The sequence below is a fragment of the Corapipo altera genome, unplaced genomic scaffold, assembly GCF_003945725.1.
Source record: "Corapipo altera isolate COAL_440 unplaced genomic scaffold, ASM394572v1 0, whole genome shotgun sequence".
Taxonomy (NCBI): Eukaryota; Metazoa; Chordata; class Aves; order Passeriformes; family Pipridae; genus Corapipo; species Corapipo altera.
The window spans coordinates 57,437,897-57,465,593 of NW_020884872.1; the positions used below are offsets into that span (position 1 = coordinate 57,437,897).

The 27,697-nt window shown below is 41.3% G+C and overlaps 1 protein-coding gene and 1 long non-coding RNA gene across 3 annotated transcripts in view; one reads left to right on the forward strand and one right to left on the reverse strand.

Moving 5' to 3' along the window:
- LCP1 (lymphocyte cytosolic protein 1) overlaps positions 1-20,211 on the forward strand; it is a 49,963-nt gene extending 29,752 nt beyond the window's left edge. For both annotated transcript variants that reach the window (XM_027649103.1, XM_027649095.1), the window contains exons 3-16: positions 1,588-1,739; positions 2,469-2,598; positions 3,882-4,014; positions 4,608-4,689; positions 6,691-6,856; positions 9,821-9,963; positions 11,158-11,253; positions 11,768-11,963; positions 12,639-12,717; positions 12,905-13,019; positions 13,864-13,997; positions 14,985-15,108; positions 17,192-17,316; positions 18,734-20,211. In XM_027649103.1, the coding sequence (XP_027504904.1) occupies positions 1,588-1,739; positions 2,469-2,598; positions 3,882-4,014; positions 4,608-4,689; positions 6,691-6,856; positions 9,821-9,963; positions 11,158-11,253; positions 11,768-11,963; positions 12,639-12,717; positions 12,905-13,019; positions 13,864-13,997; positions 14,985-15,108; positions 17,192-17,316; positions 18,734-18,866 (1,808 nt within the window). In that variant the 3' untranslated portion in view covers positions 18,867-20,211. The remainder of the gene's footprint in view (positions 1-1,587; positions 1,740-2,468; positions 2,599-3,881; positions 4,015-4,607; positions 4,690-6,690; positions 6,857-9,820; positions 9,964-11,157; positions 11,254-11,767; positions 11,964-12,638; positions 12,718-12,904; positions 13,020-13,863; positions 13,998-14,984; positions 15,109-17,191; positions 17,317-18,733) is intronic.
- On the reverse strand, positions 1-27,356 carry LOC113949939. Its single transcript, XR_003528614.1, has 3 exons — positions 27,165-27,356; positions 9,739-9,912; positions 1-853 (listed from the first exon to the last, which is right to left on the reverse strand). It is a non-coding gene; the product is annotated as an uncharacterized LOC113949939 (long non-coding RNA).
- Positions 27,357-27,697: the final 341 nt, after the last annotated feature.

Below are 27,697 nucleotides of genomic sequence, written 5' to 3' on the forward strand. Positions count from 1 at the left end.
ACCATATTGGAAATATGCTCAAATGTTTTGCTAAGAATATTGTTAATTTCTGACAAATTATTTGGAAGGCAAAAGGGTTGTATTTTAATGTGAATTGAGTACTCCCTATGGGAAGGAAGAATATGGAGAGGACAAATGTGCAAATGGCTAAAAAATTTGTAATCCCTTTACAATGATCTTTCAAACCCCATATATTTTTAATATGTGTTTCCTTTCCAAACCTTTAAAGGTCTCATCTGATTTGTCTCCTTCAAAGTCACATCACACAGACCCATCACCGTCTACCCAAATTCCAAGAAAAGGTCCTTGTTCTTCTCACAGCTCACTTAACTTTTATTAGCAGATCTATCAGCCTTGCTGGATTATGCATTAATCAGTTGTCAGGTGGTGGTTGTTTGATTTCTGAGCGCACAGTACTCTAGGCTGGCAATCTTAAAAATGTGGTCTCTGTGAGTGTCCCATACACCGAATGCACTGACAAGATAAATCACAGAATACTAGCATGGTTTGCATTGGAAGGGAACTTAAAGACGATCTCGCTCCAACTCCCCTACCATGTGCAGGGACACCTTCCACTAGACCATGTTGCTCAGGTTGCTCACACAAAATGCTAGAAAGAAGCTCTCATTGCTCTCCGAGACATTTCCCTCTCCAAGTCGAGATCCTTTTGTTGTATGACTTCAGAAATGGATAGGATATTCTTTGCAATCTGTATTAATCCGTGCTACTGATGCTGAGAGCCGAGTGCCTTTTCACAGTATGCAACAAGTGACTGAAATTGCAACTTACTATGCAGGAAATCAGCATGCAATTCTTTGAAATCACCTCAGCCTGCAGGCTGGGGGAAAAAAACCTGTAAAAAAGGAAACAGAGATATATAAAAGCCAAATATGAAAACTATATGTACATATATCTATGTACATAACCATAATGTTTTAACAGAAACTCTCCATGTGATAAACTGTTTGCATTTTTATCTGTGGATTTTTTCACAAACTAGTGGAGAAAAAAGGACTGTGTAACCTGTGTTTATGATCTTCTCATAAAATACTACCCCAGATCTTGCAGGAAGCTCAGCATGGCTATTTATGTTAGCACTATCACAAAGAAACATCCAAGTTTTTACTTTGAGGATGACCAAGCCTCTCAGTTCATTACTTCTGATGATATTAGATGCAGAAAACAGGCCAAAATCAGAAGTTATATAATAAATGCACATGTATATTGCATCAATTTCTTTTTCTTTCGATGTCCTGTATAAAGGATGATTTCTCTATAAATCATCTTTGTCTGTATGTAAATCTTGGAAAGGCAGTTATATCCATTTAAACCTAACTTTGTTAAGATATTACTATATGTCAAAAAAAATATAAATTCATCACTATGAGTTTTTGTTTGTTAACAGATGATTGTAATTTTTTCTTGGGTGTGAATGACACCAAAGCAGTTGAAAATACCAGATTTCGAGACAATAGATCTTTATACGTAATCTGCCTTTCCTTGGGTAAAATAAAAAACAACAGCCTCTATATGCAGAAAATTTCATTTGGGTGATGTAAAATGTAAAATTTGCTTTAATCTTTGCAGATATCAGTGGGGATGGCTTCATCGATGCCAATGAATTAACAGAAGCGTTAAAGGCAGCCAATTTCCCTCTCCCAGGATATAAAGCCAGAGAACTCATTCAGAATCTGACAACCACAGGGAATGGCAGGATCAGTTTTGATGAATTTATTTCAGTAAGTAAGATGTTATTTATTTCAGTAAGTAAGATGTTATTTATTTCAGTAAGTAAAATGCCAGGTGGGGTACTCAAGGCGGCCCCCGGGGCACAGCAGAGGCACGAGTGTAGGGTCTCATGGGCACCTTGTTAATCCAAGGAGTCTCCTCACTGGAAAAGTTGAAAGTAGAAGGTAACCAAACTAGAAATCCTAGTATTAACTGGGACAAGTTACATGAATGCAGCTGCTTATTTCACAGACTTTGTATGTTTCAGTTTGGTTGATGCAGCAAGATAAAGTTCTTCAGTTACAAGTTGCAAAAAGATTATGTTCTGGCTAGATGATTACAAAAAGTTTCAGCAGATTGAAACTGAAAACTTTATGAGGCATTTTTCTTTTTCCTGGTCTGAACTGGGTCAAAAGCAAACACTAAAATAGCAGAATTTCCCTTGGGATGGAGAAGCAGGTTTTTACTTGCCCTTTCTTCAAACCCAAACTGCTCTCCTCCAAAGCAACATTTCTGTTATTTAGCCAGTCCTTGTTCACTGCTTTGAAAGCATAAACACTGTGCATAATCCTGTTGTACCACAGCAGATACACAGACTGTACAGAGAAACCCACTGAAAAATACTCAAGCTGTCCTTCCCTATTATGAAGCAGAGAGAATGTGTCTCCTGGCCCAAGAGCTCACTGTTTTAGCTTGGTTTAATTCTCTAAAATTTTAAAATTGTCTCTCACGCTTGAAAGATTTTCCAAAACCTGAAGAGTGATGATGTTGCCAAGTCATTCAGAAAACAAATCAACAAGAAGGAGGGGATCTGTGCTATTGGTGGGACATCCGAGCAGTCCAGTGCTGGCACACAACATTCTTACTCAGGTAGGTACAGCTGTCCTGTGTTGATAGCAACAAGTGAGGCCTCAGAGATCACGTGCACCTTATCTCAGTGCAAGCCCAGGTGCTCTGGGCTCAGTGATCTTTGATGGCTGCTCAGTCAAGGCTGGTGTGTGCCAAAGAGCTGTGAAGGTGACAAAGCACCAGAGCAGGGTCTTTGTCAAAAGTAGCCTGAGGTAGTTTACTGGGGTGGTCACAGCTGTGGCTACGGGAGGAAGCTCCAGCCTATTTATCTTCCACTACTTTAAATGCACTGCAGTCCTGCTGTGCACAGCAGCCTCCTGGCACAGCTGCAGCAGCACAGAGACTGACCGGTTGATGTCCTGCTCGTCAGTGAGGGAAGACACAGGTTCCTCGCTGTTTCTAACCCATTTCCTCATACATTTTACCAGTAGCCAGTGCGTTATTCTGTAAACTCAGATAGTTCCTGACGTTTTTTCTATAGAGGGCACAACACCATCAGGGCTCTTATTCCAGCCTGTTTCTCCAAGCTGAAAGTTCAGGGCAGCCACAGTTGCTTCTGTTGCTGCCCCGGCACAGCTCACACTGAAGCAGCTCCACAGGGAGGAGGTCCCACCCTTGGCTGTCTTCTCCAGGGGCAAGAGTGGGGGACTGACTCTCTCCAGGGCAGGGAGAACAGAGGATGCTTCCTCTGATGTTTCTACCCACCTGAGCACAGACGTCTCCTCTGAGCTACTGGGGCAGTGTGAGCTGTTGCTGGTACAGGACAGCTATGCTACAGCCCTGTTGAACTACAGGCAACATTTGCCCATTACCTTCTGAATGCTCCTTGTCAGAGTCCAATCCTGGCAAATCTAGATATTCCACATGAAGAGGGTGTAAAGTATAATACAGAACTGACTTACTTGAATTTATTTGAAGTTATGTGGGATTTCTATTTAGCAGAATGGTACAAAAATGGATTCAAATTATGGTTCACGTACAAAATACTCTTTGCAGAGCTTAACATCTGCACCGTATAGTTGAATCACACAAACTTCACTACCAGTCTCTATAATACGCTTGCCCTCATGACACCAGGCAACCCTGGCGAGTGAGAAGGAATATCAACGGTGTATTAACCAGCTCAAGCCCATTGCTGTCTTCAGCTCATTTTCTTGTCTCCTCAGAGCCTTCTTCCATTTAGGGTTTTGTTGATCAATCACACTGGTGGGAGAGATGTTTGCCCCAGGAGTTCTGCCTTTGTAAGTAAAATGATTGTAGAGGTACTGCACAGCAAACTTATGGATTTGACATTGTGTCCGCAGAGGAAGAAAAATATGCCTTTGTCAACTGGATTAACAAAGCCCTTGAGAAAGACCCTGACTGTAAACACGTGGTCCCAATGAATCCAGAAACAGATGACCTCTTCCAGGCGGTTGGTGATGGCATAGTGCTTTGGTAAATAATACCTATCTTTCTCACAAATGGGAACCATGAGTCTGCAAAAACTCACATCTCTGCTTAAACAGAAGCTGCTGAATTTACAATAAGCTCATGAACCTTAGCAGACTCAGGGCCTTAATAATTCTATGGTTTTTTGCTTCTTTTATCTTCAAAAATATAAAGCATCTTTCATGTTTAATGAGGATTTTTTCTTGCCTCTAGACCCTTACAATTAGATGAAGTCAGTGAAATTTGAGGAGCTACTCGGTTTTATTTTTGCCCAAGGACTTTTGGGGTTTCACACAAAGCAGCACAAAATAGTGAGTGCTTTCACAGACATTTTCTGCACAATAAACTTTCCACATGACTTCACCTTGTGGCATTCTTGGCCTTGCACCTGTAGTACAGTCTGTATGTGACCCAAAAGAAGTACTGAGTGTGTGTCTCTATGTGTATATGTAGAAACAGGGGGTGACTATCCATATTTGTTAAGTAACTCTCCAGCTCTTGGACTTGTCCTACAATGTAGTGACAAGAGCTATATCTGTATTTTGTGCATGTGTAGTTGTTAGTGTATTTCTTGTTTTTTTTTTTCCTTATATTTCCAGTAAGATGATCAACTTTTCAGTGCCAGATACCATTGATGAGAGAACAATCAACAAAAAGAAACTCACACCCTTCACAATACAGGTACTAAAATACAACAAGATTCTTTTCTTCTCCCCTTCGGATCTTTTCACATAATCACTTAAAGCAAAGGCTGGATATACCATGGTTCTGCCCAACACAATCAGGCAAAGTTGTTTGTGGCAAAGTGAGATGCTCAGGTCTATGTCATAAAAACTTAAAGACTTATATTTCTGTTTCTCTCCAAACGTATGAGCAATCTGACTAACCAAACACAATGTATAATGTTTACCAGATCAAAGCTTTAGATACTTTTTTGGCAGATGCCATATGAATGCAAGAGCAACTAGATAGTACAGTGACCAATTCCAGCTGGAGTAGCTCTCAAAAGGCTGAACTCCACATCTAAGGCATGGTGATGGACTTGACTTCACAACTGCTGTGTTGCAGTCTGATGTCCTCATCAAAATATTAACTGTGATCCTGGAAGTACCATGGTGTGCAACATGCCTGAAATTGGACTAAAACCTTTGCCTCCCTTTTGCAAGCCTTGCTATTTCATCTTGAATACTGAAACACTTCTTTATTTCTATTACATGCACATGTGTATGACTTTAAAATTGGACAAATAATAGTGCTAATTTTCACCTATTTAAAGTTTATTGTGTTTCTCACTGAGCAGTATGTAGAGAGATTTATATATGCACAACATCTATGTAGCTGGGTATGGAATATAAATATATGAAATAGACATGAACCTAACCCAGTTTAGCCCTCAGCTACTCTGCACTTATGGAACATTAGCCAGACTCAAGTAAGCTCAAAAGCCATTAAATTGGATTTCTATGCTGTATATCACATTTTTCAGTTCTAATCATTTTGGTCAGCAGCATAGCTTAATGATGCAGCTCAGATCAATCCGTGTCACAGATAGACATGATTTGATCAATATAGCTTCCACTTTAACTTAACCCTTTTAGAGCTGTCTGGTGGAGAAAAGGTAATTAATTTGAAATGGTCCAATTTTTCTAGCTTATGAGAATTTACACTGTGTCTCTCTCTGCATTTGATATCTAATCTGATCTCCCCGTTGTGCCAGCAGTGCTGAAATTCACGTGAAAAATTGCAAATCTGTATCATAAATTATATTTTCCAGTCTTCTTTTCCTGCTTTACTTGTCCTCTGTTTACCAAGCCACCTTTTTAATAATATAGACCAATTTTTTTTAAATGTTCCTGAAATATCACTTGCTTTCTGCCCCTCACTGTGAATCACTGTGTCCCTCTGATTCCACTGAACACTCCCAGGAGTCTATAATCCAAAGTTCAGAAAGAAAATATCCAGACTTCACCAGTTCTGACCTTGGCTGAACTGCGAAGTTAAAAACTTAACAGGAATTGTACTGATTCCTATGAGAGTGTGCTTTTTGTAAACACTGCCAGCTAGTAACTTGTAACTTAGGCGTCAGGGCTTTTGCATAGTGCTTAGGGAGAGCTGGGCCTGGAATATCTGCCAGTCATTTGGACTGTAGCCTTGTTCCTCCACATGGGCAAGACTGAGCAGAGGAGAGCCTGCCCCATGCTGTAGCTAAAGTCTGTACTTGAGCATGTGCTTGAGCATTAGTTACAGGGAGATCCTGACTTTGGTAACCAGGATTGAGCCAGGACATCACTGTGAGTGCAGACATACGCTTTGATCTCCAATGCCCAGTGACATGGTTTTTTTCACCTTTGCCAAAGAGAGATTCTTTCTGTCTTCATGTTGGGACCCAGAACTTACCTGTACTCCCCAGGAGATACTGTATTCCCCTGCTCCCTGTGGTCAGACATGTATCCTGGGCTGCATCAAAAGATGTGTGGCTAGCAGGTCAAGGGAGGTGATTCTGTCCCTCTACTCTGGTGAGACTTCACCTGGAGCGCTGCATCAGGAAAGACATGGTTCTAGGTACATAAATGCATACACAGTGAGGCTGCCTGCAGATTTCACTAGTTCTGGCTGTGCTCCCTTCCTGTATCCTCAGTTCCCCAGTTATTGCATCATTCAAAACATCTCTTCTTTCCATAGGAAAATCTGAACTTGGCCCTGAACTCTGCTTCAGCCATTGGGTGCCATGTTGTTAACATTGGAGCTGAAGACTTAAAAGAAGGGAAACCTTACCTGGTTCTGGGTCTTTTATGGCAAGTCATCAAAATTGGACTCTTTGCTGACATAGAGATCAGCAGGAATGAAGGTACGTATGGCTCTTGATTTCAGTTGTCTACTGCTATCACTGAACAGTCTTTAGGATAAAGGTCTTTTAAAAAAAAAATAATTTTTTCTTCAAGTATATGTTGCCTGTTTTCTTGACTGATCTAGTTTTCCTTGCTTTTCACAAGTTCCGGCAGTCAAAAGTCCAAGGCTGTCTGTAGACTTATATGTTCAGAGCCATTTCAGTCTCATTGGATCGGGAATAATGGTCTACACCCAAGTATTGGTGTTTTGGCATTAAATCTGGGATAAAGAATTCTGCATTCAGAAAGCTTTGCTCTTTCTTGCTCTATTGCCAAACGTCTCCTCTTTCTTTGTGAAATCAGAATTATAGAATTACAGAATAATTTAGGCTGGAAGGAACCTCTGGAGGTCCTCTGATTCAGCCATTGAGCTACTTGCTTACAGTAGATGAGGTTGCTCAGGGCCTTCTCCAGTATTCTTTGGGCAGCCTATTCCAGAGCTCAACTACTCTTGCTCTGAATTTTTTTTTTTCTTATATCTAGTTGGAATTTCCCTTCCTGTACCTTGTGTCTGCAACTTCTCAGGTTTTTGCTTTGCATACTGGGCAAATGCAGACCTGGTTCCTCTATAATGGTTGAAGACAGTACTTGTTCCCCTCTCAAACCTCTTTCCAAGCTAAACAAACACAGTTTTCTCATCCTCTTCCCATATATCACATACTCCAATCCAACCAGCTTGGTCTCCCTGCACTGATTTGCCTCAGTTTGTCAATGTCTCTGTCATATTGGGGAGCCACAAACTGGCACTCCAGATGTATCTACCAATGCCAAAATTCTCCATGAAGTAGCTGCAGGGTGAGGGTGTGGGCGTGTACCTGCAGTTCACATGGCACCTCATCTTGCTGCCTTGTTCCCCATGCCTCTGGATAGTCTGCTCAACCAACTTTCCTCTAGTTTCCATGCAGGTGTTACCTTCATTGCCTCACCCTTTTCACATTTCTATACCTTTTATTGCCAGAGCCACCAGTTTCCAGAGTTTCCAGTTTCCATTCCTTTGTAGGTAGCCTTGCCTTGCTTAATTGGTATTTTTGACTTTCTGATATTTTCTCCTTCACTTCTCATCTAAAACTTCAGTTTGTCAGGGTAGACAAGCCAAGGTAATTTTTATTTCTTTTCAGGTTCTGTCTTTCCCTGATAGCCCTTCTCTACAATTGTTCTGGGTAAAATTCCCCTTTCTTGAACATGGGACACTGTATTTCCAATGAACTTTCCTGAGCATATGATATCAAGACAGTAGTACATCCCAACCTCTACGGGAATTACCTGGGATGCACTTAATATCATGTTTGTTTTTCCTATGGTCATATCAAATGGTGGCTCAGAGTAGCTCAGAAGATATCTAATACACTCAAGTTGTTCTCATCCTCTGTTCATATGAGCTTTTAGCTAACAGCGGTTATTCATATCAATTCCCTAGTGAATGTCTTTGAATATGGCATTATTAAATTACATTCCATTTTTATTACTGTCATGTAGTTCTCTCTGTCTGATTTCCTGATCGTCCTCTGTATTGACTATGCCACCTAGTGAATATCATCTTCACATTTTTAGCACACTGCTAGTATTTGTACCAAGATGATTGATGAAAAAAAAAAAAAAGAAAACATTAATCCAAAAATCAATCCATGATCAACTCCACAAGAATCCTTCTTCCAGCCTACAGTTAACACTCTTTCCTTCATAAAATCTTCTGTCTAGTTTCAAATGCTTTTATTATCCCCTCTGGTCCAGTTTAACGCTATTGCACCCTGTATCAAATTATCTATGGAACTCCAGATATAGTATGTCTCCACTGTTTCCTTTATGTAGCAAATCCATATTTCTTTCAAAAATTGACAAAAGATTGGAAGAAGATCAGAGTAGTGTGATGCTCTCCCCTTTTATCACATTAACAACTAGTTTCGAGGTTATTAGTTCTTTTTTTCAAAACTTGTTCTAAAGCCTTTCATGATCCAGAGATCAGCTGAACATACTGCAGTTGCAAGAGTCAGTCCTTCCCTCCTATCTGTTTGTCCTTTTATGAACATGAATACTATATTAATTTTTCTATAAAATAGGTATCTTCTCCAATTGACAGATGAGTTAACCCTACTGGCCCGCGAGCCCATGAAGTCATGTGCAAGTACTCCAGAATACCTGTGTGAATTCAGTTTCAGTGTGAAGGTCACTGAGATTTCTTTAATCTAAGCTGCAGAAAGTCTATGTTCATATTTTCATTCCAATCTTGCCCCCGTGTTCAGCATCACTGAGTCCAGCTCTGGACTTCTTAGCTCAGGAAAGACTTGGACCTGTTGGAGCAGGTCCAGAGAAGTGCCACAGAAAGGCTCAGAGTGCTGGAACATTTCTATGAAGGCATACTGGGAAAGTTGGGATTTTTCAGCCTGGAGAAGAAAAGGCTCCAGAGAGATCTTACAGCAGTACCCAAAGGGGCTTATAAGAAAGATGGGGACAAACTTTTTAGCAGGACCTATTGTGATACATAAGGGATAGCGGCTTTAAATAAAAGAGGGTAGGTTTAGACTAGCTATAAGGAAGACATTTTTTGTGATAAAGGTGGTCAGACACTGGCCTAGGTTGCCTCATCTAGGTGGTAGATGCCCCATCCCCCAAAACATTCAAGGTCAGGTCATATAGGGCTTTGAGCAAACTGATTTAGTTGAAGATTTCCCTTCTCAGGGGTGTTTCTTAGACCACACTGAAATTGTCTTCCACTTCTACATGATCCACTACTAGATACACAAATAACAGCCTTTTTCTCATTTTATTGATGAGACCCTTTTTCTGTTTATGTCCTCTGTCATGCTAACGCACCTTGAATTTTGGCAACACTTTGGCCACTCACCTTTAGAGAGAGAACAACCATACATTCTCCTCAGAAAGTATTCACATTATTTTTTAATTTTTTTTTTCCCATCCCTGCTTAGCCTTAATTGCTCTTCTGAGAGAAGGAGAGAGCCTGGAGGATCTGATGAAGTTGTCTCCAGAGGACCTGCTGCTGAGGTGGGCAAACTATCATCTGGAAAATGCAGGATGCAACAAAGTCAACAACTTCAGCTCAGACATCAAGGTATGAGAAACACTGACCAATAACAGCAAAACAGCAGCTGCCACCCAAATTTCTGTCTTCCACACAGGGATTGAACACTGAAACAATCCAAGCAGCTGAGACTGCTTTGTTGAAGACATGGAGCTGGGTGCATAGAATGTTTTTAGTGGGGTTTACCTTTCCACTCACTAGTATTCCTCCTTGTCCCAACCTCCCAGTCATCACTGTCAGCCCCAGCACACCAAATGCCTGGGAAAGGAATGGCTGCTGGCTCTGGACAGGGCATATGGACTCTACAACTGTATTTTCAGTTTTTTGCCTCTATTGCTTTCCTCTTTCCTAAATTTCTTTAAGTGACTCTTGATGTGACTTTGGTTTGGAAAAGCCTGAACCTTACTCAAATATGTAACTAGATACAGAGGAAGGGGATGGGGCTCTTCCAGTTCCCCCGTTTGGTCTTTCCTTCAGTATGGCACCTGCCCCAACCTCTGCTGTAGCCCTGAATGCATGTAATCTACTTTATATTTTGAATAACATTAGTTGAGTTAGTTAGTCAAGTCCCTAGCCATTAACACATAGCTTTATTTTCAGTTCTTTGAGCTATTTTTGAAGTGAGTTAATATTTTCCACATGTGGAAGCAACGTTATACTTCACAGAAGATTAAAGACACAACATGTTAAATTCTTGTCTTGTTTCTGCCCTTTTTCCTGAAAAATGCTGATACTGTTGTTAGTTTTAACTTTTGTCCTTGAAAACTATGCTTTCTCTTCCATAACTGTTCAAGCAATGCTTAGAAATCCTCTTTAAACATCTGCTTTCTCCTTCTGCATTTTCTTCTCTTAAATGCTCAGCAGCCTGACTTCTACAACATTATAAAGGTATGCATTTTGTTATCTCTAATTTTGTGTTCAGATTAAGTAGATTCTAATATCTCTTCATTGTTGCTGTCCTTTTTGTAAGTGCAGCACACAGTATTTTGTATTGTGTGTTGAACATTCTGCAGCACATTGGCTTAGGGAAGAAATAGATCTGGCAAACACAGCATAAAGTAGGAATTGCTAAGTGCTTCCAGCTTAATTAATTTAATTACGTAGCCCAATGATCGATGTAATAAAAATGAAGCATGCAGGCACATTGTTCAGGGAAGTACTGGCATGCAGAGGCTGAGCTTTAGATGTAATTTTTCTTCCCTTTAATTTCTCTGTCTGTCACAGGACTCAAGAGCTTATTACCATTTGCTGAACCAAGTTGCCCCCAAGGGAGATGAAGAAGGCATTCCAGCTATTACTATTGACATGTCAGGATTAAGGGTAAGATGAGATAAGTTTAGAGTAAATGCCGATATTTTCTGTCTGTTACTTGCATTGCTGGTCAACATAGGGTTGCACTGGGATGTCAGAACAAGCAAATCATTTTTAGCATTGCAAAATGATCTTGTATTTCAGAAATCAAAGCTTTCAAAAATTAAATTATGTGTTTTGACTTTTGTTTGATATTATCTCTAAAACTTTAGCCACACTTATAAACTACTAGCATGTAACAAGTGTATTTAAGTAAATTTATTTAGGAATTTCATAAAACCATCACATTTTGTATGGAATATGACTTAAAAGCAATATGGTGAGATAGTCGAATTATAGACAAAGCTCATTTGAAAACACAGACTTGCCATTAGCAGAAGTGGGAAAGGGAATAGCTATAAATCCGTCAAGGACCTGCTTTGACAGTTCCACACCTAGATCCACACATGGAGATCCCAGGTGGGTCTTGCATGCAGTGCCAGGCAGTGAGGTGAGGCTGATGCTCTGCTTTGTGCCAGCACAGGAGAAGGACGATGTGCAGCGAGCGGAGTGCATGCTGCAGCAGGCGGAGCGCCTGGGCTGCCGGCAGTTCGTCACTGCCACTGACGTCGTCCGGGGGAACCCCAAGCTAAATCTGGCCTTCATCGCCAACTTGTTCAACAAATACCCTGCTCTGCATAAGCCAGAGAACCAGGACATCGACTGGAGCTCCATTGAAGGTCAGGAAACTACAAATAAAAGATGCTTCTGGCCACCTGTGCCACAGTATCCCCATCTTTGAGTTGATGATACATCAACCTAATCTTATGTCCTTCAGACATATATTCGCTGCCCTGTTAGCGCAGGCAGTCTTTGGAAACAGAGGCTGTCCTTTACCTGCTTGTAGCTTTTCATAATCTGAGGCTCTGTTTTGTGGATAACACATGCTTAAAGACAAAAAGGTTTCTGGGATGTCTGAACCAGTACGGACTATTGAGCATGCTTTTAGTTGAAATTAGAGTTGGTCTGGCATTCTCTTATTTGAGGATATAAATTAAAAATCAGATCTTGCATAAACCTGCTGCCTGCTAGCTCTGGACTGGGGTCAGGAGCATCATTTGCTGAGCTTCAGGTCCTTTTTTTTCAGCCTCACAGTGAAACTGTTCATGCTGGGGCAGAGGCCGTTCTTGATTTCTTGAAGGCATTTAAAGGCCAATCTGGCAAAATACTATAATATATAGGCCATGAAGAAATATTGCATGGTGTACCATGCTTTCTTATTTCACGTGTCAACCAGTGTCTCCTTTTGTTATTTCAGCACACTGTAAATTCAGTTAGTGTTTCTTCACAAGACACTTATTTTACTGGACTGTTTTGTTTTGCAGGCTTGTTGATTGATGTATCTGTTGTTTTAGGTGAGACAAGGGAAGAGAGGACGTTCAGGAACTGGATGAACTCCCTGGGCGTTAATCCACGTGTAAATCACTTATATAGGTAAGACAAGGTATTACACTTCCTTCAGATGATAAACACAGCCATAAATTGCTTACAAAATATATATAGAGAATATATGCTGCTTTTTGTTTTTTTAGGAAACTAAGTTTACCTCTACTAAGTTTAGTCGTGTTTCCTTTCTCTGTTCTTTAGACAATAATGTTTCTTTTTTTGTTGTTGCTTTCAGTGACCTGTCAGATGCCTTGGTTATCTTCCAGCTCTATGAAAAGATCAAAGTGCCAGTAGACTGGAACAGAGTGAACAAACCACCATATCCTAAACTGGGTGGCAACATGAAGAAGGTAAAAAAACCTGGAATAGATCCAGCAGTGATATCTTGTCCTTAGAGAATGTTTATAGTTTCAAACAATGGTGTGGGTATTCATGTTGCTCTCCAGTGCAAACTACAGCACATTAAATGATTTTTTTGTCTAGTTAGTGATTAATTTTCATCCTGAAAAATAAACATACATTCAACTCGCTCTGTTGACAGGTGAAAAATATTTGTAAAGTAAAAAGACTTGACAACTTCTGCACAATTCTTTAAAATCTGTATTTGCAGACCACTTTTGCTACTATTTTAAGCACCAATTATAATGCGTCTGCACCAAGAGACACGTGGCACCAGCTTAATTGCAGCTGTCTGGATCACTGCCCTCCACATCAAATGAAGAAAGTGATGATAAGCATTCTTGACCAAATGCATCAAGAACCAATCACACAGCTGCTGCTAAATGCAAAGCAATTTTGCAACTATTTGGATGAATAATTTCATCCAGTTAGACCAGAGCAATCTACTGACCTAAAATATCAACTGGGACACTAACTCTTTGTCTCAGTGCAATGCCATGACGCTGGAGGTACTACCCATGAGCCAAAAATTTTTATTTTCTGGGATAGTCTACTTTTCAGGCCCTGGTGACAAAGAATAACATTACCGTCAATGTTAACTGCTTACCATGGTATTTTTGGGGTGGAACTGCCCACTAGTAGTCAAGCAACCGTATTATCACAGAGCTCCAAAGTTTCTGTTTGCCCAGGAAGATCTAGGCTGAGGAATCCAAGGAATTTAAAGTAACAGTGTCTTGTATTCTTTTTTTTTTTCCTGTGTTTTTGAACCACACCAATTGAATGTGCCATCAACAGCTTGAAAACTGCAACTATGCAGTGGAACTGGGAAAGAATCAAGCCAAATTTTCCCTTGTTGGCATTGCTGGGCAAGATCTCAATGAAGGAAACCGTACACTCACCCTGGCCTTAATCTGGCAGTTGATGAGAAGGTATGTCAGTCAGCCACAAACTTCAGAGCATTTTGGTATACTCAGTTTGCATTGTAATGAAATCCTGATGCTATCACTGAGAAGGCTGAACAGGCTACATCTTTCTCACTCCTCTGTTTGCACTTAAATACAAAGGCAGAATTTCTAGCTAGGATTGCATCCTAGTTAGGGATATGATCAGAAAGCACAGGTCTTGTGGGCAAGGCCATTACAGTCAGCACATGCAGAAGATTATTATTGTCACTACCTGTATAACATGAATAAATGTTCATTGCATGGAAGAGAGGAAAAGAAGTTGAAAGGTCTCAATGTCAGGGAATGGGGAGAATGTATTGGAAACAAGGAAATGATGCAGAAGTTGTGTAACCTGCTATCTGAAGTGGGTACAACTCAGTAGTTCTCCCCATTTTAATGGAAATCTCTATGTGTGTACATTTGTGTGTTTAAGAGCTCTGTGCTGTAAAGAGACCCAGTTAAGAATTGAATACAAACTAAATTCAGACTATAGAGAAAGGTACAGGTTTATCAGGCAGGTACTTAACTAGAGATGTTGTGATTATTTACCATCAAATTGTGATGTCTTTCCAAGGTGTATGCTCACATATAAGAAAAATATTCCAGGCTTATTTTTATGCAGAAGGTGAGCAGAATGATTCCCTTTTGTTCCTGAAGTCAGTGATTATTTTTTAAGCACTATGAGAATGAGTCATTTACACTGAGATCCATTAAGAGTGACCTTCTAGGAATTTTGAGTATCAAAAACTTTTAACACTCCCAAAACAGTGATTAAGGAATTGGGGATAAATTAGATTTATTAGATTAATTATTGTGTTATAATATAAATCATATGCACGGCGAGTGTGTGGGAGGCAGAGGAATATCAGGTCAAAGAGGACTTTTGGGGTGATCCCAGTCAAGCTGCGCACATACAGGACAGTTCTGAGGTTACAGCAAACTTTGAGAAAAGATCCTGGCTTCCCTTTTAAGGTACACCCTGAATATCCTTGAAGACATTGGTGGCGGAGAAAAGGTCAATGATGAAATCATTGTCAGCTGGGTCAATGAAACACTGACCGCAGCCGGGAAGGATTCAACCATCTCCAGTTTCAAGGTACAGTTTTTTGTTAGAAGTCTCTGCTTAGGAATCTCTTATTCAGTGTGTTTGTGTGTATGTTATATACGTTGCCTGTATATACACGTATGTGTACATATACATCCACAGTCTACCTTATGATATAACTAACTACATAGTTTGAGTATTCCCTTTTAAAAGCATGTTCAAATATACAGATTTTATCCAAGGGGCTTTAATGTGAAAAGGTAATAAAAATATGATATGAACATAACAGAAAACACCTTGAATTCCAGTTTGACATGGGAAATCAAAGTATGAAGCCAGGAATGATGACTGGAATTAAGCAAGAACTGCTGTGCTGTTGATTATAAGTCAGCAGCAATTACAAATAACAGTGTTAAAATGAACAATAGCAATACATTTATAATCTGGTACTACTATTCAGGGGTACCTTACCCTATTCTGCAAGGTACCATACAAACACAGAGATGGACCAATTCTAGAGAGCTCCCAATTCTGCTAACAAATCTATGATGCTTCCCAAGCTAGGGGACCCTCAGTGGATATAAATCAGCAGTTTGCACCAGGTGAGAACAGATCCATCAAACTTCATGTAAAGAGTTCAGAAATTACCCAGCTGGCCCCCCTTGCACCTCCCATCAGTAGATGTATATCAGTGTGCTCTCACCATAGGAAGCAAATTCACTAGCCTCGCACCTCATCTTTTGATTTAATGGCACTGTATGCTGTGACAAGGTGACCTGCTTAATGGATGAGGGGAGGGCTGTGGATGTTGTCTACATGGACTTTGGTAAAGCCTCTGACACAGTTTTCCATAGCATTCTCCTGGAGAAACTGGCTGCTCATGGCATGGATGTTCCCTGGGTAAAAACCTGTCTGGATGGCCGGGTCCAGAGAGTGGTGGTGAATGGAGTTACATCCAGCTGGTGACTGCTCACTAGAGGGGTTCCCCAAGGCTCACTATTGGGGCTGATCCTGTTTAACGTATTTATTGAAGGTCTAGACAGGGGGATCAAGTGCACCCTCAGTCAATTTTTAGAGGACACCAAGTTGGGTGGGAGTGAGCATCTGCTGAAGGGGAGGAAGGCTCTGTGGAGGGACCTGGACAGGCTGAATCGAGGGACCAAGGCCAATTGTATGAGGTTTAACAAGACCAAGTGCTGAGTCCTGAAGTTTGGCCACAATAACCCCATACAGGGCTACAGGTTGGGGGAAGAGTGTCTGGAAAGCTGCCCAGTGGAAAAGAACCTGGGAGTGCTGGTCAACAGCCATGAGCCAGCAGCATGCGCAGGTTGCCAAGAAGGCAAATGGCACACTGGCCTGTATCAGGGAAAATGTGGCCATCAGGATCAGGGAAGTGATTGTCCCTCTGTACTTGGCCACACTTCGAATTCTGTGTTCAGTTTTGGGCCAATCACTACAAGAAAGACATTGAGGTGCTGGAGTGTGTCCAGAGAAGGGCAACAAAGCTGGGGATGGGTCTGGAGCACAAGAGAGGCTTATGAGGAGGGGCTGGAGGAGCTGGGGGGTGTTTAGCCTGGGGAAAAGGAGGCTGAGGGGAGACATTATCGATCTCTACAACTACCTGAAAGGAAGTTGTAGTCAGGTGGGGGTCTCTTCTTCCAGGTTATGAGTGACAGGATGAGAAGAAATGGTCTCAAGTTTGGAAATGGTCAGGGGAGGTTTAGATTGGATGTCAGGGGAAATTTCTTCCCTGAAAGGGTTGTCCAGACTTGGAACAGGCTGCCCAGGGAAGTGGTTGAGTCACCATCCTTAGAGGATTTAAAAGACACGTAGATATGATGCTTAGGGACATGATTTAGTGGTGGATTTGGAAGTGCTAGGTTAAGGGTGGACTTGATGATCTTAAAAGTCTTTTCCAACCTAAACGATTCTATGATGTCTCATCCATTGGGTAAAAAATGATCCTTGAAAGAGTTCCTAGTCTGCCTTAGATAAAAAATCATTCTAAGCAGCCCTTTGTGAACATCTAAATGGTATTTCACTGAACTGTCTATTGTTCTTCAGTCTAGGCTCTGACTTTGTGGAAGATCTGTCATCCACTTCTTGCATCTAATTTTATTTTTCATTTATGCAGGATAGCAAAATCAGCACCAGTATGCCAGTCCTGGATCTCATTGATGCCATTCAACCAGGATCAATCAAGTATGACCTCTTGAAAACAGAGGACCTGAATGATGAGGAGAAACTAAATAATGCTAAGTATGTTTGTGCCAAGTGACACTTAACATGAGTTACCTGCCCAGGCTTGCCTAACGCTGTCTTTGAAAACTGCTCTTCTGTCATTCCTATCTGGCACAACCCCAGTTGAGAAATACCACCAGAGTTAGAAGCATGAAGGCTAGGAATTAGGTAGTAAAAAGACTATCAATGGAAATGAAATGTGTAATGTAGTTCCTGCTTTATAAATCCCTTGAAGGAATTAAAATCACTTGGCTTCACAGGCTTCTATTTTCTCATATTAAATTTAAAATTCTTTCAGAGATCAGGGAACAATGCCAACAATAGTGAGCCATGGAAAACAGTGATTAGAGGTCATGATAGCTCTTTAGGCACATACAGCTGGAATAAAGGCATATTTAAGAGAGAAGGGGGAGGACAGGATTCATGCCTGAAAAACTGATTCTGTGGATGAAGATATTGACTTTTTTTTTCCCCTGAATGCAAATGATTTCCTAGCAGAGAGTCGATTCTGGGGGCATCTCCCTTTCCTTTCAGAGTTACACAGATTACCTCCTGGTCTGATCATCAGTTTAACTTCTCTTTTTCTATGTGGTAACTACAAATGAGAAAAAGATGACTGTAAGGCAATCAGAGCTGCCATCATTTTTTGGAAGCCTTTTCCCACTCTTGTTTTTCCCTTCCATTTCCTACCATCTGTTCTCTTTCTTTCCTTGTAATACTATGTGTGCTTTTCTCTGTTCTTATTCATTCCTCTGCTGTTCTTTTCCTTATTTCTCACTCCCATCCCCCTCACCCTCCAAATGTTTCTCTGCATTATGGGGAGAATTTCACAAATGTATGTGCTTTGAAGTAGGAAGAACCTGGGATTTTCTAGCTTTTTTAATGAAAAATAGAAGAGACAAACCCACTGGAGAACAGACAGTACCTGTGCATCAATGCACTCTGAGCAGGGAGACGGAAATGTCAACTTGCACATTCTGGGTATGACTGAAATAGAAGTCCCTGAATATTGATTTCCAACAACACTGATCTCCACTGACATCAGCCTTCTGCTTCCATCCTTGCAAGCTTGTTTATGCACAAAGACTGAGTCTCAGGGATTGAGGAGGAGCAAGACCAGAATGGCTGGTTATGAGGATAATCTTTCAGGGAAAGGGAGACTAAATGTTTCATACCAGAGTTTGATCTACAGTCTCCCATCCTGTGGGTAATCAGTGCTCTTACCATCAAGAAATACACTCTACCTTTTACTAGAAATGTAGTTCTTTATGAGCCTGTCTCATACATTCCTGTAGAAAAGTTTAACTTTGGTGAATCAGTAAAACCCACTCTGGTATTGATCATGTAAAACACTTAACAGAGGGAAAATTAATGCTACTGCACTAATTTATGTCTTTGTTTTTTTCCCATTTTTTTTTTCACCCCTGAAATGCAGATATGCCATCTCTATGGCAAGAAAAATTGGAGCAAGAGTCTATGCCCTTCCAGAAGACTTGGTTGAAGTAAAACCCAAAATGGTCATGACAGTCTTTGCTTGCCTTATGGGAAAAGGCATGAAGAAAGTTTAAAGCACAAAAGACTTTTACTGGTGCCTGTTATTCATCCTTTAGATTCCCTCAAACTGGATGCTCTTCTCTGTATCAAAGAAATATGCAGGGTGCTCATGCTTTTAAGGCATGAATGTTACACATCGTTCCAGATCATACAGAAGTTGTGTATTCACATGTATCCAGGAAATATTTTGATTTGAACAATAATATGTGCTTGATTTCTTTGCCTTATTTTCCACTTTGCTAGATATAACCGTTTCATATTCCTGAACAGGCTTTCAATATTGAGGTATAAACACATCCTTTTATTAATGGATACCAGGGTTTTCTGTCAGAGGTCACCTGGAGATCTTTGTCTTGGGAGGTACAGACAGCTTTTAGGACTATGAAACGTTATATGCTGCTTCTACCTGAAAATATCGTCATGCTTTTCATAGCATTTCTGCCATACTTACCTTCAGTTTGCACCTGGGATAACTCAAGGGGTTTCCCCAAGCCAATTCAAATATTAGTGACTATATTTTTGAATAGTAGGATCCTCTTAGGAAATTCTTTTGTAAAGAGAGAAGTATTTGGTGTCTGCGATGTGTTGCTGGTACGCAAACTGAGCAGTACTTTTCCCTGCAAGTTATGCCTCTGCTGTCAGTGGCATTACTCACAGATTACATTACTGCTCATGGAAAAAACCATACTGCAGCCTGGACCTCCAAACTCTGGAACCTTTGCAAGAAACATTCTCCAAAGAATAATTCATTTTTATGTCATAATATACTTAAAACAGAAACAGATTGCAAAGTATGGTAGAAATGAAAACCATGATAAAGAAACTAAGGGAATGTACTCAGTTAGTAGCAATACTGTAAGAAGTGAACCAAAGGGATGCAGAATGATATATTTATGTAGCCAATAAAAATTAAACTCTGTTAACTTCACAGACTTGCACTCAAAGGGCTGCGACTCTGATTCAGGAGAGCATTTAAATCTGCGCTTGCATATGAAACAAATACTAAAATGCTTCCCTGAACCCAGGCTGGGATCCTCAATGGGGCTAAATCAACTTAGCTTTGAGGCTGACAAAGCACTGTCAACTTGTCTCAGATGAGGACCTAGCCGTGTCTATAGATAGTCAGCGGGATATTTGCACTGAATCTCTTCCTTGGCATGAGACATTTACGGTTCTGGCCTCTATGTGGATTTTACTGTGGTGAAATGCAGAAGGAGGGAACTTTGCCTTAATGCAATCCCGTTGACACAGTCTTAGCTCTCTCCCTATCCCCCTCCCTCTCCTCCAGCCCTTCAGAATTGCCTTAATAAAAAACCAATATTCAGTGATGTGAGAAGTCTGTCCAAATAAAATGTTCTATAAAGCCAAATGTGTAGTCTTTGCTTTAAGTAGTGCATGTGCTAATTGGGAAGTGTGTACCATATAGCTGAGACAGGGACAGATATAAAAATAATCTGTGGGCTCGCTAAGGATATGTCTTCTGTACTGTTATCGAAACCACAGATTGCAGAGAGTGGGAAGAATTATTTCCTAGGCTATTTCTGAACACGCCACTCTGAGACACTGCCAAAGGCGGGACATTGTGCTGGCTGGACCTGCAGTATGATTTTCCCCATTTGGCACCATCCCCATCATCCTCTTCCTTTGCTCATGTACCGATAAACTTCTTTAAGCATTCTGCAATGCAAATATGTTGCTTTGTTTCTGCAGTAATGGTCAGATCCTGTTCCTGATCAGATCTGACTGCCCTGTTCCTCTTATGAGCCTATGTATTTAATACAGGGTAGGAAAGGTACAGCATCCTAAGACCATCCTGTCCAGTCCCAATATAAAGGAGGAGAACATCTTAAGTATTATACGATGGAGATATCACCCCAGCTTATTGCCCAGGGAGGAGGAGTTATCTATGGCCCCTACACCACTCCTGTGTTACCAGAGAAGAGGGGTGGCACTGAAAAAGCAGCTGTTCTCCTCTTATGATTGACTTGGGAGCCCTGCAGAGGAACACCAGAGAAAGGAAAGTGTAAGCAGAACCTGTGACTGCAGCAATTCTCTTGGGTGGGATGACCATGTGTTTCACGTGTGTTGCATACATGTATGTATGTTTGCAAACTGAAGAGGCTGTTTTGGCTTGATAGATGGTATAGATCTGAAAGGACCAGGTAATCTTGCCTGAAGACAGCCCTGCTCTACATTCCCGGGTCAGGGAGATGGTCTCACCCCAGACTCAGGGGCAGTCATGAAAGATGAAGTAGATGATAGATGGGAAACAACAGCAGTGCCAGGGTGAGAGGGGTGGCTTTTCTGTTGATCCCAAATGAATGGAATAACTTCCTATACCCAGAGAGTAGAAGGGATTTTTAGGCATTTTCCACACCAGCCCTTAGCAACTCAGGTTTTGCTTAGGGGTAGGATTTTTAGAAGAGCCTGCTGAGAGAGGCAGGGAAAGGAGGCTTTCACACATCACACATTTCCACTAGGCAAGATCATAGAATCATAGAATCAGCTGGGTTGGAAAGGACCTCTGAGATCACCAATCCAACCCTTGATCCAACACTGCTGTGGTTACTAGACCATGGCACTAAGTGCCACATCCAGTCTCATCTTAAAAACCTCCAGGATGGAGAATCCACCACTTCCCTGGGCAGCCCATTCCAATGCCTGGTTACCCTCACTGTGAAGAATTTCTTCTTAATATCCAACCTAAACCTCCCCTGGCAGAGTTTAAGACCTAAGACTCTGTAGGACTTCAGGGGCACTGGAGATTGAAAGCTGACTCTAGCTCAGCCTCTGGAGAGGGGCCAGGTGATGTACACCCTTATTTGAAGAATATTTTGTGAGAGAGGCTGGTTTTCCTCCTCCTTAGTATCCTAGAACCGGAGCCGGGCACCTGCCACAGAGCTCTCCCCTTATCTAGTCTCCTGCCTCCAGGCTGCTTTTGGGAGCACTGTCTTTGAGCTCCAACGTGCAGCTCTGCAGCAGCGCTGAGAGCCCTGGCACAAGCCCTGGCCCAGTGCAGCACGGATAGCTAACCACGAGATGGCACTCACTCTATATGGAGTTCTAGAAACTGGTAGGCATGAGCTCTGACAATGGGCTCCTCTGAGAATAGAGAAACAATTGGATACTTAACCTAGGCAAAACGCCAGCACCTGTCAGTGTGCAAAAGGGAGTAAGTGCTGTTGGCAGGGATACTATAGTAAATGCCTTGCCATTTCTTCATCCCTATCCCCGGAATCTCCCTTGAAAAATGGATCTGTCATGACCCCAAGGTTATGGGGCTGCGTTCTGATACAGGAGTGTAAATATTTACACTTTTCAGTGCATCTCTATTAAATTGGATACTCTTGTTTATTTGATGGATTTGAGGTTTTGCTTTCGTGAAGTGGTAACAGCCGGTAACAAAGCTCCCAGCAGATGCTGAAGGGGTTAAGCCTATGACAAGCATCACCAAAAATCCCCACCAGGATCTGGACTTTTTTGCTGTTGCTTTTCTCCAACTTTCTCCATCACTCTTAGAGAAGGCAGCTGTCTTTGGGATTCATTCCCAAATCAAGCTGGCTTTGTAAGCACTTCCATTATTGATTTTCATTGCACAATTAATCATAATTTTCAATGCTTCAAAAAGGCTTAGACATTCATACAAATAAAAATAAAGCATCAGCAGTTAGACTAAAAAACATAAGGGCAATCAATCCACATGCTTCAGGGTACAGTCTGATCACCAGATGGACTCAGAAGGAAATATCCCCCCACAGTGTAGTAAAGTATAATTAGGTGCATGATGAGGATTTTACACCTTCTTGTAAATCATCTATCCTAGCTAGAAATCATCTCTTCTGGCCTTAGGAAGGGGTCAGCAAGCAGTATGGCTGGCTGCTGTGTGCTCTTGTACAGGTGAAGATACGGTTCTACTTCCTCCAGAGCTGGAACTGAACTAAAAGCCCAACCTGACATCACTCATCCTTCTAAGTGCAGCTTAATTCTGTTGTGAGCCTAATCACAAACTTCAGGTCCTGGTGTTCATTGCTGCTTAACCGACCAGCAGCTTTGATCTGGCTTCTGTTTGGAAAATAGGACCCAGTCTGGCAGACGGCTGCAAAAAGTACATGAGCAGCACTGGTCCTACAGCAACTATTCAGCTACTGCTGCTTTCAGCTCGATGGAGAAATGGATACTTGTACCTCTGATCTTGAAAACCCATGTGCTGAGTTGTTAAAGTGACTCTCCAGCTCTCTATCTTCTGCTACTTCTGGCATCCTCCTCCATTATCTGAAGAACAGTCTTGACAAGAATTTGGGAGCATTTTTCTTCAGGCTGCTCAGCCACATAAGTCCAGTGCTTTTCAGGCAAGCGAATAGGGCAAGCAGCAGAGATTAGCACCACCACTGAATGCCCAGCTCTCATTGCATGCTGTGTTGAGCAACACTGGAGTTAAAATTTATCTACAAACCTAAGAAGCAGTTCATTAAGTAGGATATGAAACAGAGGAGCTCTGTGTAAGGTGACATCTGTGGACTTTGTACAGCTTAGTGTGAGAAAACTCTGAATTAACACCAGCATCACTTAAAAATGTTCTCATTTTGTTTATAATTTTTGTTAGTCAGCACTCAGTGTCAGTTCTCTTCTGCCATCAGGAAAACTGTGTCATTCTCCTGACAATTCATTTACTGCTCTGAAAGCAACACACAGCTTTTAGTATTCACTGAGTAAAATGACTATATTTTTTTAAGCACCGTATTTCATTGAACCTTATTTACTTTTTGTGCCCTTATAACATTTTAAAGGCAACAGTGCTTCATAGGAAACCTAATTTGTTCCGAGGATGCAAACTACTATTACTGATTCATGATAAATTGTCCAAAGCTGAGAAAGGTCAGAATTCACACAGGCCATGTGTTCACGGGTAATGTTATGTCTTAAATTTGTGAAAAGAGCAGAATTCTACATAACCAGTCATGCATAGGTACACTCAACTCCTTCAGGACAGGCACTCATTTAGTGCATTTGTTAAGGATCTAAAGAAATACAGCAATGAAAATCTGTAAATGCACAAAGCATGGAGAGAAACCCCACACATCCACTCGGGAAATCTCCTAGCAGGTGAGTGACAGGCATGGTGCTGCTTTGATTTCTGCAGGCAGAAAAGCAATGTCCTGTTGCCAAGCACCTTTGGCAGCCTATGAAGTTGTCCTGGTTCTTCACTGCAGTTAAGCAAACAGATACCTCAGAGCATGTGTTGGTTTGCCACTAAGTTGGGGACGTATCTTCTGGCCAGTCCCTGAGCAATGTGCCCTCCCTTGATTTCGCAGCCCTGGAGCAGAACACCCTGCATGTCTGAGAGGTAGTGGATGAACCTTAGGAACATCAACCTCTACATGCCTTCTCCTCAAGACCTGTGTTTGCTTGCATGCTAGTGAAACTGTCCTGTGGTTAAGTAACATGACAGTGAAAGGCTCAATCAGCCACAGCAGTGAAAAGCAATAGAGATCTCTGAGGAGGGATGCAGGTCCTGCCCTACCTCCACTGCTTGCTGTGTTGTCAAATCACATTTGACATAAGGGAAATGTGGCCTCAGTGTCCCATAATGCTTCTAAAACCCACATGGGATAATGCTGCCCATGTCGTGATCAGACCTTGCAAAATATCTCTAGTAACTTTCCAACTTTGCTGTTGGAGTCAGATTCTAGAAATATAGGTTCTGCTAATTTTAGAGGTTGTGAACTGTACTAATGGGACCTGGACTGTCAAAATGCCTCCTTGGCTTGTCAAGCTTTAGAACATGTGGAAACAACCTACTAATACAGGTTCAGCCACTGCCTGCCAGCACTCACCCAGGGACAAGAAGTCTGTTTCCTCCCAGGTTAACCCATAATTTTCTAGCACACGTAGCATGTGATTTTTATATTTGAGAATAACGTGAGGGAGAAATGCCAGAACCACAGAAATTTAGACATAGTCCAGATTTTCCCCTCCTGGTGGTTTCACAGGCTGTAAAATTGTTTCCTGAATGAAATGACAGAGGTTGGTGACATTGGCCATATATGTAAATGATCACAGTGTCCTACAGAGATTAATTGGTTCATGAATAAAGATGAGGAGCCGAGGTGTGCAGGGACAAATCATTTATCAATTATATGCCTTGGAAGACTGAAAGATGATGCAGCCTTAACGGCTGAATGGGTTTGAAAGGGAGACTTGTAAATTGAGTTCTAATTCTGTTCTGCTGCATTCATAATAAAGAGCTGTTACACTAATTGCATCTTTGTGCGGTTCATGAGCAACAGCACTCAGTTGCCTCACACAGTAAGCAACAGAGATCAGAGTTTAGTTAGATTTTAGTCATCTTTTGCTTTATTTGGGAGGGATGCTAACTGGTTACCTTTGGCCTCATCAGTAATGATAACACACAAAAAAGAGGCAAGGGCCTATAAATGGTTTTCAGATTATTTTGCTTTTGAATCTGAATTTAAAGAAGCAAGAAGGACAGCACAGACTCACTTTGGCTTCTGTGTTCTGCTTCAGTCCCATGGATGCATCAGCATGATTACCCATCCCTGAAAGGACTCCCTGATCAGCTGGAAACAAGAGGATTCTGGAGGATCAAAACAATAACAGACCATTCTAATCCCAAACAAGGAAAAGGATCTGAGGGATGTGACTGCTGATAACAGCTGACCTCCCCTCCTTCTGCCCCTTCTGTATGCTTGTTAACAGGTTTACTATTACAAAGAGACAGCAGCAACCTAGCATGTGCTTTAGCACACGCTGAAATACAGACTCAGATCTGAGAATCTTGATGCAGGATGAGACTTGTTATTTAAAATCTTGCTGTTTGAAACTGTGTAAGCCCCAGGATCAAAGAAGATAGCCACATTTAGGTCCTGATTGAGTTTAAGGGAAATCCTGTGACACTTAGTTGCTGAAAACCAAAGAGACTCCACTAATGAGAGTCACTGAGATTACTCAGTGGCAGTGCTCCAACTGCTTGAGACCATCTGGCTGCAGCAGTTCAAGAAGTTTCTGCTTTATATGTTTCACATGACAGCTTTCTGGGCTCTGGTGCTCTTTCACCAGAAAGAGCAGCTGCAGGAGCCCAGAATGACAGTCAGGCACAGCCCAGCATCTCAGCATATGCTGATGTAGAGGGTGCTTGAGCAATGATAGATACTCTGGCTTAGCAGGGACACAGGTGCCTGGCCTTCTGCTGCCACCTTTTTGAGCACTGACATCTTAAGCCACCACAAAAAGATGTGCCAGAGCCTGGTCTGGTATGCTGTGTCCAGAGTACACTGGTGTTACATGTGAATGTGCAGAGGGAGAGGAGAGACAGCATTCAGCCAAAAGAGTGAAAAAATCTCTTTAGAATTGCTTTTCAAGAGCGATTATATTTTAAAAAACAATATAATAATGGCATCAGAAGGCTACATATACTGCCAGTCCTAATTCCCAGATGCATAATTTCAACCAAGAAGTCAAGAGAATACTTTGTTTATTATCTGCTCTGAAAGCTAAGACCTGCTCATCCTTTTTAAATAAAAGCCTATGCATTTCCCAAAGCTACACTAAAAGTTAACAGAAACCAACACAAATGGAACCGTTTCCCATTACTACAAGGCTTCTGGTCACATCTGTTGTGGTAACACTTGCAAGCACCAGGCCAGCATAGCCCATGGTCTACCCAGTGGAGAAGGAATAATTAATCCCTGTGCAGGAAAACCTTTGAACTCAGACAGAATTTTTGATCAAGCAGCTCTTCACCAGGGAATGCTGACTCAGCAGAAGTGAAAAGTGTTCCTGGAAAGGATCAGTTTTGATGAATTTCCTGACTAGAGAAAAATAAATTTGTTCAAGAAAGGAAGATTTTAAATCTTCTCAAATTCAACTAAAATCTCCCCTTGCAAGAGTTTCTAAATTCAATCTTATTTCCTCCAGGTCTTAAAAAATAGAGCATTGAAATGCAAGTTAGTTTACAATAAAATTATTTTAAAAGCCTTGGAAAAAAATCAAACAACAGTTGAAATTATCAAAATGAAATGGTTTTTTAACTCAATTGTTTTCATAGTTGTCCTTCACAGTCTTTTTTAAGACTTCATTTTTCTTGCCAGAAATACTTCCCAAGTTCTCAGAAAATCTTGAAGGCTATTATTACCTACTGCTGCAGGTAGAGCAAGTAAATCTTAATTTATGGTTTTGCTAGCCTGGAACACTGCATATTGCTTATGACCATAATAAGGACCTGAAGCGTTCAAGCTAAGAGAGGGAGATGGACAGAACCTATGGGATACACTGGAACAAATATAGCCTCCTACCTCCAAGTGAGTCACCCCAGTTCCAGTGGCCATGAATAAGACCAGATGGTTTATTACTCTCTGAGATGTCTACAAGAGGTCACAGATGAATTGCTCCCAAAAAAATGCCCATTTCTCTGCAGTGTCTATATAAGCAGCATGAAATGGCTTGTTCAGGTGCAGTAATCTGCAGTGGGAAGGGCTAATGATAGAGGAGATGATTCTCTCTTCCTAAAGGATGAGACAAGGGAATGTTGACATAAGTCAAAGTACAAATGATAACCCCTAACAGCTGGGTGGAAGCAGGGCAGTTAATGCTTAAATTTGGTGCCTGCATACATTCCCACCCCTTTCTATTATGTTGGTAGTTTTTTAACTGATGTTCTGGCTGGGCACACCTAGAATGCTCCTTTAGCAGCTCACAAGGATTTGGGGGTAATCAGTGTGCATCTGGTTGTTCATTAGAGGAAATCACATCAACACAGTATAAATAGATACAATCAGGAAAGGAAATCTGACCCACTCAAAGACAGAACTGTCATAGAAATTGCCTT